We start from the raw sequence: 12096 nt of genomic DNA, 5'->3' as shown, positions 1-12096 counted from the left end.
ATATAAGTTAAATTAAATAAGGGTGACAATATACAGCCTTGAAATATTCCTTTCTCTATTTGGAACCAGTTTGTTGTTTCATGTCCAGTTCTAACCATTGCTTCCTGACCTGCATTAAAATTTCTAAACAGATGGGTCAGGTGGTCTTGTTTTCCCATATCTTTAAGAATATCCAGAGTTTGTTGTGGTCCACACAGTCAAAGGCTTTGGCATAGTCAATAAAAGAGAAGTAGATGGTTTTCTGGAACTCTCTTGCTTTTTCCGATAATCCAACGGATGTTGGCAATTTGATAGCTTCACCCTAGGACTAATTTCTGTATTATTCACAAAAATCAAGGTATGAATTAAACCTTAGGGTCTTTCAATGAATGAATAGATAAAGAAAATGTGGTGTATGCATGTGAAGGAATATTATTTAGCAAAAAAGACAAGAGAAATATTTCCATATTTGAAAACATGTTATTGTGCTAGGTGAAGTAAGTCAGTAAATGACAAATATTATTTAGCATGACTTATACTTTGGCCACCTCATGGGAAGAGTTGACTCATTGGAAAAGACTCTGATGCTTGGAGGGTTTGGAGGCAGGAGGAGAAGGGGGCGACCGAGGTTGAGACGGCTGGATGGCATCACGGCTCAATGGACGTGTGTCTGAGTGAACTCTGGGAGATGGTGATGAACAGAGAGGCCTGGCGTGCTGCGATTCATGGGCCCGCAAAGAGTCGGACACGACTGAGTGACTGAACTTAACTGAACTGATACATGCAGCTTAATAATTCAAACTCATAGAAGTACAGAGTAGACTGGTGTTTTCCAGGGTCTAGGAGTTCAAAGAGTGGAGAGGCAAGCTTTGACTAATAGGGAACAGGCTTTGAGTAATAAAATAAATAAGTTCTGGGAAACATTGTACAACATGGTAGTTAGCTGTGATCATAGACAAATAAATAAATTCTCAATAATGAAGGATTGCATTTATTATGTAACTTTGTTTCACATAAATAAAACATATATATTCTTTGGAAAAAAGAAACTACATAAAAATTAAAATATTTGCCAGTGTTGGACAAATGTTTCTATATATCAGACAAATTCTTACTATTAATTTCGTGTAAATCTATAAACATGCATTGACACTAAAGATTAAAATTATTTTATAAACATTTAAATTTTTTAAATATTGAATGACTTTTCACTATGAAGTCACTTACCAGTGTCTCTCTTTTTTGTTTAACTTATTTTTAATTGGGAGATAACTGATTTAAAATGTTACATTAGTTTCTACAATGCAACAATGTTTTGTTGTTAAATCGCTCAGTTGTGTCCAACTCTGTAATCCCATGGACTGCAGCACACCAGGCATCCCCATTCTAAACTATTTCCAGGCCTTTGGTCTCATGTTCATTGAATCAGTGACACCCTCCAATCACCTCATCCACTGTCGCCCCCTTCTCCTGCCTTCAGTCTTTCTCAGAATCTGAGTCTTTTCAGGTGAGTTGGCTCCTCCATCAGGTGGCCAAAGTACTGGAGCTTCAGCTTTAGCATCAATACTTCCAGTGAATATTTAGGATTGATTTCCTTTAGGATTGACTGGTTTGATTTCCTTGCAGTTTAAGGGAATTTCAAGAGTCTTCTCCAATGCCACAGATGAGAAACATCATTTTTTCAGTGCTCAGCCTTCTTTATGGTTCACCTCTCTCATCTGTATATGATTACTGGAAAAAATTTAGCTTTGACTAGTTGGACCTTTGTTGGGAAAGTGATGTCTCTGATTTTTAATATGGTACCTAATTCTGTCATAGATTTTCTTCCAAAGAGCAATCGTCTTTTAATTTCATGGTTGCAGTCATATCCACAGTGATTTTGGAGCCCCCCAAAATAAAGTCTGTCACTGTTTCCATTGTTTCCCCTTCTATTTGCCACAGTCCTTCTAGTGAAAGCCATGTTTTTTCCAGTTTCATGTATGGATGGAAGAGTTGGACCATAAAGAGAGCTGAGCACTGAAGATTTGATGCTTTGGTGAGAGTCACTTGGACTGCAAAGAGATCAAACCAGTCAATCCTAAGGATCAGTCCTGAATTATCATTGGAAGAACTGATGCTGAAGCTGAAGCTCCAATACTTTGGACACTTGTTCCTCAAAGTCACATCACTTTTATTAAGTGTCTTGGCATGCAGAAAGTATCTGTTGTGCCACAATAAAATCAGCCTCCTATGTCCCTGGTCACATCTCTCATTTTATTGTTTACTTTGAACTATCTTTGTTATGTTCTTGTACAAGGAATATCCCCAGGTATAGGTCTTAGGACCGAATATGCCTTGGGAAACATCTTAGTTTTTGCACAATCAGCGTTCTGAACTTGTGCTGACCTGTGTTCCCAGGTCCACATTATGTTTTTACTTAGCTTAGCAGGCCATGACGATCCCAACTAATAAACCAATGTACTTTTGTTTAGATTACATGGTATTGCTATATTTTGCTTTTATTCTTTTTCCCATGGTGTGTTTCTTAGGGCTTAGCCAGAGCAAAAGGCAGCTGATTATTAACCCCTGCAAGAGGAGAAGGGGAAGACAGAGGAGATGATTGGATGACTTCACAGACATGATAGACATGAGTTTGAGCAAGTTATGGGAGATGATGATGGACAGGGAAGCCTGGCATGCTGCAGTCCATGGGGTCACAGAGTCAGACACATCTGAGTGACTGAACTGAACTGATGAGACTGGATGCCATGATCTTCACTTGTTGAATGTTGAGTTTGAAGCCAGTTGTCTCACTCTCCTCGTTTATCTTCATCAAGAGGCTCTTTAGTTCCTCTTTGCTTTCTGCCATAAGACTAGTGTCATCTGCATACCTGAGTTATTGATATTTCTCCTAGCACTCTTGATTCCACCTTGAGCTTCATCCAGCCTGGCATTTTTCATGATGTACTCTGCATGCAAGTTAAATAAGCAGGGTTACAGTATACATGCTTGACATATTCCTTTCCCAATTTAAAACCAGTCTGTTGTTCCATGTCTGGTTCTGTTGTTTCATACAGGTTTTGCAGGAGGCAGGTATGGTGACCTGGCATTTCCATCTCATGGCAAAACCAATACAATATTATAAAGTAAAAATAAAATAAAATATAATAATAATAAATAAATGAGAATTTTCCACAGTTTGTTGTGATCCACACAATAAAGTCTTTAATGTAGTCAATGAAGCAGAAATTGATGTTTTTTCTGGAATTTCCTTGCTCTTTCTATGATCCAGCAGATGTTGGCAATTTGACCTCTGGTTCCTCTGCCTTTTGTAAATTCACTTTGAGCATCTGGAAGTTCTCATTTCACAAACTGTTGAAGTCAAGCTTGGAGAATTTTGAGCATTACTTTGGTAGAATGTGAGATGAGTACAATTCTGCAGTAGTTTGAACATTCTTTGGCATTTTCTTTCTTTGGGATTTGAATGAAAACTGATCTTTTCTAGTCCTATGACCACTGGTGAGTTTTCCAAGTTTGCTGGCATATTAAGTGCAGAACTTTAATAGTATCATATTTTGTGCTGTGCTTAGTCAATCAAATTGTCTGACTCTTTGTGACCTCAATGACTATAGCATGCCAGCCTCCTTGGGATTAGAAATAGCTCAGCTGGAATTTCATCACCGCCACTATCTCTGTTCATAGTGATGCTTCCTAAGACCCATTTGACTTTGCACTCCAGGATTTCTGGCTTTAAGTGAGTGTTCACACCATTGTGGCTATGAGGTTCATTAAGATCTTTTTTGTCTAATTTTTTGGTGTATTCTTGCCACCTCCTCTTAATATTAAATCTATTGTTATGTTCCTACAATTTCTGCCTTTATTTTGCTCATATTTGCATGAAATGTTTCCTTGGTACTCTAATTTTCTTGAAGAGATCTCTAGTATTTCCCATTGTATTGTTTTCCTCTATCTTTGCATTGATCACTTAGGAAAGCTATCTTATCTCTCCTTGCTATTCTTTGAAACTCTGGATTCAGATGGATATAACTTTTCTTTTCTCCATTGTCTTTCACTTCTCTTCTTTTCTCAGCTATTTGTAAGGCCTCTTCAGACTACCATTTTGCTTGTTTGCATTTCTATTTCCTGGGGATGGTTTTAACCATGGCCTCCTGTACAATGTTATGAATTTCCATTCATAGTTTTTCAGGCACTTGGTCTATCAGATCTAAACCCTTGACTCTACTTGTCACTTCCTCTGTATAATCATCATAAGGGATTTGATTTAGGTCATACCTGAATGGTCTAGTGGTTTTCCCTACTTTCTTCAATTTAAGTCTGAATTTGGCAATAAGAAGTTTTAGATCTGAGCCACAGTCAGCTCCCAGTCTTGTGTTTTGCTGACTGTATAGAGCATCTCCATCTTTGGCTGCAAATAATTTAATCAATCTGGCTTCAATATTGACCATCAGGTGATGTTCATGCATAGAGTCGTCTCGTGTTGTTGGAAGACTGTGTTTGCCATGACCAGTGTGTATTCTCTTGGCAAAACTCTGTTAGTCTTTGCCCTGCTTCATTTTGTACTCCAAGGCCAACCTTGCCTGTTACTCCAGGTATCTTGCCTTCCTTCTTTTGCATGCCAGGCCCTTATGGAGAAAAGGACATCTTTTTTTTTTGGTGTTAGTTCTAGAAGGTCTTGTAGGTCTTCAAATTCAGCTTCTTTGGCGTTATTGGTTGGGGCATATAATTGGGTTACTGTGATTTTGAATGGTTTGCTTTGGAAACCCACAGAGATGTTTCTGTCATTTTTGAGATTGCATCCAAGTTTTGCATTTTGAGCTCTTTTGATGACTATGAGGGCTACTGTATTCTCAAAGTGATTCTTTCCCACAGTAGTAGATGTAATGGTCAGCTAAATTAAATTCACCTATTGCAGTCCATTTCAGTCCACTGATTCCTAAAATGTCAGTGTTCAAGCTTGTCATCTCTTGTTTGATCTCTTCCAATTTACCTTGATTCGTAGGCCTAAGATTCCAGGTTCCTATGCACTATTGTTATTTACAGCATTGGACTTTACTTTCACCACCAGTTCAGGTCAGTTCAGTTGCTCAGTCATGTCCTACTCTTGGCGCTCCCATGAATTGCAGCACACCAGGCCCCCGTCCATCACCAACTTCCGGAGTCCACCCAAACCCATGTCCATTGAGTCGGTGATGCCATCCAACCATCTCATCCTCTTTCATCCCCTTCTCCTCCTGCTCCCAATCCCTCTCAGCATCTGAGTCTTTTCCAATGAGTCAACTCTTCACATGAGGTGGCCAAAGTACTGAAGTTTCAGCTTTAGCATCATTCCTTCCAAAGAACACCCAGGATCGATCTCCTTTAGAATGGACTGGTTGATTCTCCTTGCAATCCAAGGGACTCTCAAGAGTCTTCTCCAACACCACAGTTCAAAAGCATCAATTCTTCGGTGCTCAGCTTTCTTCACAGTCCAACTCTCACATCCATACATGACCACTGGAAAAACCATAGCCTTGACTAGACAGACCTTTGTTGGCAAAGTAATGTCTCTGCTTTTGAATATGTTATCTAGGTTCGCCATAACTTTATTTCCAAGGAGTAAGCGTCTTTTAATTTCGTGGCTGCAGTTACCATCTGCAGTGATTTTGGAGCCCAGAAAAATAAAGTCTGACACTGTTTCCACTGTTTCCCCATCTATTTCCCATAAAGTGATAGGACCAGATGCCATGATCTTAGTTTTCTGAATGTTGAGTTTAAGCCACCTTTTTCACTCTCCTCTTTACTTTCATCAAGAGGATCTTTAGTTCTTCTTCACTTTCTGCCATAAGGGTGGTGTCATCTACATATCTGAGGTTATTAATATTTCTCCTGGCAATCTTGATTCCAGCTTCTGCTTCCACCAGCCCAGCGTTTCTCATGATGTACTCTGCATATAAGTTAAATAAGTATGGTGACAATATACAGCCTTGACGTACTCCCTTTCACCACCAGATACATCCACAAATAGCTATCATTTCCACTATGGGTCAGCCTCTTTATTCCTTCTGGAGCTGTTTCTCTGTCTTCTTCAGTTGCATATTGGATACCTACTGACCTGGGGAGGGTTCATCTTTTGGTGTCATATTGTTTTGCCTTTTCTTACTGTTTGTGGGTTTCTCAAGGCAGAATGCTGAAGTGGTTTGCCATTCCATTCTCAAGTACAACGTGAATCATGCTAAGTATATATATATATATATATATATATATATATATATATATATATATATATATATATATATATATATACATATATATATATATATATACACACACACACATATATATATATATACATATACATACATACATATATATGTTGATGTTGAGCCTGTTTCTGACCTCCATCCCATCCCACCCCTCTCTATTTTGTGGCAGTCTCTAAGGTACCCAAGTCTTTTTGCCCCCATCAACTGTTGCCTGCTAGGCTCCTCTGTTGGTAAGATTTTCCAGTGCAGAATACTGGAGTGGTTTGCTATTTCTTCCTCCAGAGGATCTCCCTGACCCAGGGATCAAATGTGTGTCTGTGCTTCTCCTGCAGATTCTTTACCACTGTGCCACTGAGGAAGACCCAGAGCACCAGGCTGAGCTTCCTGTGTTATACAACAACTTCTAACTGGCTGTCTACTTTACACATGATAGTGTATATATGTTAGGGCTACTCGCTCAATTAGTCCAACTGGGTACTACTCTTGCTGTGTCCACAAATCTGTTCTCTACATCTATATCTCTATTCCTACACTACCAATGGGGTTATCAGTACTATTTTTTTTTTTCTGGGTTACAATATTTATACATGTTGTTCATTTTTCTCTTTCTGACTTGCTTTACTCTTTAAAACAAGCACCAGGTTCCATCAGTGTCTCTTAAACATCACATCTTATTATTATTATTTTTTGCTATATTATCAGTGCAATGTTATCAAAGCTTACAATGTACTTACTTGTCCATGACCACAATTTCCAATATCATTTAGCATTAGTTTCATATTTATATGTACTTAATGATGCAGTTTATGTTTTAATAGAGTATATCTATTTATTTTATTGATTTTTTATCTGATAAATATTTTGTTTCTGCATCTGTCTTGGAACGTCTGTCACTATTATTAGTTTTCCTGAAATGTATTCAGAAGTACTTATTCTTTAAATTCCTGTGTATTAGGAAAGGTCTGCCTTTTTTTTTTTTTTTAAACAAAAGGGCAGCAGGGCTTTGTTTATTTTTTTTTTTTTTATGGTGTATAGTTCTTGTCCTCAAAACTTTTTACATGCTTTCCCATGATTTTCTACAATTTAATGTTCTGTATTCTCTGTCAATGATGATTGCATTTTGGTGTGGGTAAATAACTTCACTCCTTCACAAACCCAAGGAAATCTTGCTTCTTAGTCAGCCATTCAAAGCCATCAACCCAAATCTGGGTGGGGTCTTCTGCTCCTTGACAGAAGTTAGAAGGATTTGTGTTCTATGTATCGCCATCCTTGCATCTCACCACTGCAGGTGCAGCCCTCTGTTATTGTTGTTGTTCAGTCACCCAGTCGTGTCTACTCTTTGCAACCCCATGAACTGCAGCATGCCAGGGATCTCTGTTCCTCACCATCTCCCAGAGTTTGCCCAAGTTCATGTTCATTTTAAGTGTTGCCATCCAACTGTCTCATCCTCTGATGCCCTCTTCTCCTTCTGCCCTCAATCTTTCCCAGTATCATAGACTTTTCCAATGAGTTGTCTGTTCTCATCAGATGATCAAAATACTGGAGCTTCAGCATCAACATCAGTCCTTCCAGTGAATATTCAGGGTTGATCTCCCTTATGATTGACTGGTTTGATCTCCTTGCTACCCAAGGGACTTCCAGGAGTCTTCTCTAGCACCACAGTTGAAAGCATCAGTTATTTGGCATTTTACCTTAGTAAGACCATAGCCTTGACTATTCAGATCTTTGTTGGCAGAGTAATGTTTCTGTTTTTCAACACACAGCCTTCTTTAGCCTGAAGCAAAAATGCCAGCATCTGTTCAGTTTCAGGCCCTACTTCTTGCCCAGAAGGTCACATGAAGCTTTTTGCTTTCATCAGAAATGTCAGGACCATGAAGATCACAGAGTGAAGCCATTTTCTGTTACTGCTGAAGTCTTGTTAACACTGACACTCCAGACCAAATCTGGGAAGACTGAAGGAGTGGGGAAAGGGTTCCTTTTCCTTAGACCTTCCCCTACATCCTGCTTCCTGTTAATATCATGTTCCCAATACCATACTCAGCAAGTTAGATCAAAATTCTGTATTCTCAAGCTACACATTCTAATAATCATTTTTATTTCTGTACTTTCAGAATGATATTTCCAACTGGAAATTATTTTCTGTCCCACTTCCAATAATTTCTGAGACTATAAAGCATCTAACACATTCAAACTGATGAGCCATCACATCTAGAAATATCTCAAGAGGAAACAAATTTTAATATACTTTTCATATTCTAGGTGATATAAATTATGATACAACTTATCATATAATTAATTGCACAATATATTTTTAATAATATATAACTGCTTTAGGTATATCATGTCCTTAACAAACTTTTCAAGTTTCTATTAATTTATTTAATTTTAGCTATAAAGAAAATGCTATGAAGTTATCAAGGATTCACCATGATCAACCTGTAAAACCCCTGGACCGAGCAGTCTTCTGGGTTGAGTTTGTCATGCGCCACAAAGGAGCCAAGCACCTTCGACCAGCCTTCCATGACCTCAACTGGTTCCAGCACCACTCTTTGGATGTGATTGGCTTCCTGCTAGCTTGTGTGGCAACTGTTGTATTCCTGGTCACTAAATGTTGCCTGTTTTGTTACTGGAAGTTTGGTAAGACTGCAAAGAAGACAAAGAGAGAGTAGTCTTTTTCTGCCTTTTTTTTTTTTTTTTTTTAACAGTTGGGCTAGAAACCTTGACAGAGTCTATCTGAATAATCCAGCCACTGATCTGAAAAGATTTCTCTCCTGTTTTTCTGGGTTCTTTTCTATTCTTCAACTTATCATGTCAAAGATCAAAGACTCACTCCAAAAATATGCCACATGATTCAGAATTAAGGTTTAAAATAATCTATTCTTTACAAAGATATGACAGATGAATAAAAACGTGGAAATTGTTACCATTGAAGACTTAGTGCTTTATTTTATTCATTGCTTTTAGTTCAACCAGCTGAGATGCTGTTTGAGGCCTCAGGAACACAATGACTAATTCTATTTCCATACTGATCAGGTTGAATATTTCTTAAATATCTAACAAAATTTAGGGTTTAATAATCAATAATTATTTCATATTCTCTAAAAGAACTATACAAGGACTAATGCAGAACACACTCTAGACAGAGCTTCTTTGCCAGTCAGGAATATTGAAGCCTGTTAGGGTTTCTCATCTTCTGTAAAGTACATTTTACACTGTCAATTTCCTTCCATATTATTCCACATTAGACTTTGTCCCCTTTGGAATACAAAACATTGTTTTTGTTGTTGTTATTGTTGTTTCTCATTTGAAGATTATCATTCATTTGGATATTAATATGGCACCCCACTCCAGTACTCTTGCCTGGTAAATCCCATGGATGGAGGAGCCTGGTAGGCTGCAGTCCATGGGGTCGCTAAGAGTCAGACACGACTGAGCGACTTCACTTTCACTTTTCATTTTCATGCATTGGAGAAGAAAATGGCAACCCACTCCAGTGTTCTTGCCTGGAGAATCCCAGGGACGGGTGAGCCTGGTGGGCTGCCGTCTATGGGGCCACACAGAGTCGGACACGACAGAAGTGACTTAGCAGCAATGATAGTACTTCATTTGTATTGTAACACTTCTTGGCTTCAGAGAACTAGCTGATTCTTCTATGTTTGCATGGTTATTGGTATGATAGACCAAAGTAAATGACTGGTTTTTAATATCCACTCTTTTCAAATAACTTAAGTACAATAAGGCTGTATATTGTCATTCTGTTTATTTAACTGTACGCAGAGTGAATCATGTAAAATGCTTGTCTCGATGAATTACAAGCCAGAATTGAGATTGCTACAGAAATATCAACCTCAGGTGATACACAGTTGATACCTCTCTAATGACAGAAAGTAAAAAGGAACTAAAGAGCCTGTTGATGAGGGTAAAAGAGGGAAAAGCTGGCTTAAAGGTGAGCATTAAAAAAAAAAGAAAACATGGCATCTGGTCCCATCATTTCATGGCAAATAGAAGGAAGAAAAGTGGAAACAGTGCTTTCTTGTCCTCCAAAATCACTGTGGATGGTGACTGTATCAATAAAATTAAAAGATGCTTGTTCCTCAGAAAAAAAGCTATGAAAAACCTAGTTCAGTTCAGTTCATTCCCTCAGTCATGTCCAACTCTTTGTGACCCCCTGAAGCTCAGCATGGCAGGCCTCCTTGTCCATCACCAACTCCCAGAGTTCACCCAAACCCATGTTCATTGTGTCGGTGATGCCATCCAACCATCTCATCCTCTGTTGTCCCCTTCTCCTCCTGCCCTCAATCTTTCCCAGCATCAGGATCTTTCCCAATGAGTCAGCTCTTCACATGGAAAGACATACCATAGTCTGGAATTGGAAGAATCAATATTTTCAAAATTTCTACAGTATTCAAGGCAATCTGCAGATTCAAAGTAATCCCTACCAAATTACCAATGGAAATTTTCATAAACTATCACAATTTAAAAAAAAAAAAAAATTAAGAGACACAAAAGACTTTGAATGATGAAAGTAATTTTGAGAAAGAGAAAAAAAGGTAGAGAAATAAGCTTTCCCAAACAACACTACAAAGCTATAGTCATCAAGACAGTATGGTACTGGCACAAAACATATATAGATCACTGGAACAGTATAGAAAGTCCAGAAATAAACCCACAGACCTATCATCAATCTCTAACTGTGGATAAAAAACCAGGATCTTCAATAGGTGGTTCTGGGAAAACTGGAAAGATACATGTAAAGGAATGAAAATAGAAAATAATTTAACATCATACACAAAAATTACCTAAAAATGGATTAAAGACCTAATGTAAGACCAAACACCAAAACATTGTTTGAATAAATCACAATGATATATATTTTTAAATATATTTCCAAGAATATTGGAAATGAAAACAAAACTAACAAATGGGATCAAATTAAACTCAAAAGCTGCTGCATAACAAAACAGACCATAATCAAAATCGGAAGCCAACATTTGGAGTGGGAAAAAACATTTACAGATGAAGAAAGAGACAAGGGATTAATCTTCAAAATATAATATCACAGCAACACAGATAGACCTGGAGATTATCATACTAAGTGAATAAGGAATACAGAGAGAGATAAGTACCACACTGCCTTTATGTGCAAAAAAAAAAAAGAACTTATTTACAAAACAAAAACAGACTTACACAATAAAAAAACTTAAGGTTACAAAAGGGATTAGCAGATATAGACTACTATATTTCAAATAGTTGAACCAATAAGAACTTAATATATATATATATATATATATATATATATATATATATAGCAGAGGAAATTCTGCTCAGTATTCTGTAGCAATGTAAATGTGAAAAGAATTTTAAAAAGAGAAGATATATGCATTTGTATAACTGAATCACTTTGCTGTACACCTGAAACTAATACATTGTTAATCAACTATAATCCAATATAAAATTAAAAATAAAATAAATCTCCTTGCCTTAACATCTCTTAAAGTGTGTTTATTTCTGGCATTAAGTGATGATCTCTTCTGTACCTAAAATATCTAGAAGAATTATTAGCAAAAGAAGCACTACAGAGATCTTCCTGTTCAAATGAGCACAAAAATAAAACCAGGAAAAACAATCCAAATAATCTAACCTTAATAGAATATGAAATCACATAATGTTGGGTTTTCAAATATTACTTAGAAATTATTATGGATTTGTGTTTAAGCCTGAGTATATATTTCCTAACTCAGTGTATTGTGTTTTATCAAGATTTTTTTTTTCACTTCAAAGCAGTTGCTTTCCATTTTAATCCATAATACAAAGTACAGACTTCAAAGTTCAGCGCAACCTTCTATAAACTGATTGAGACTGTAAGGAGAGATCT

The 12096-nt window shown here is 37.3% G+C and overlaps 1 protein-coding gene across 3 annotated transcripts in view; it reads left to right on the top strand.

The window, feature by feature from the left end:
* Positions 1 to 9099, top strand: part of LOC138082129 (UDP-glucuronosyltransferase 2B17-like) — a 43485-nt gene extending 34386 nt beyond the window's left edge. For all 3 annotated transcript variants that reach the window (XM_068975410.1, XM_068975411.1, XM_068975412.1), the window contains exon 6: positions 8611 to 9099. In XM_068975410.1, the coding sequence (XP_068831511.1) occupies positions 8611 to 8890 (280 nt within the window). In that variant the 3' untranslated portion in view covers positions 8891 to 9099. The remainder of the gene's footprint in view (positions 1 to 8610) is intronic.
* The last annotated feature ends 2997 nt before the right edge of the window (positions 9100 to 12096 follow it).

This window comes from Capricornis sumatraensis, chromosome 7, assembly GCF_032405125.1.
Source record: "Capricornis sumatraensis isolate serow.1 chromosome 7, serow.2, whole genome shotgun sequence".
NCBI classification, from domain to species: domain Eukaryota; kingdom Metazoa; phylum Chordata; class Mammalia; order Artiodactyla; family Bovidae; genus Capricornis; species Capricornis sumatraensis.
Note: the sequence above shows the minus strand (reverse complement) of the source record. Positions and strands in the feature narration are given on the sequence as shown.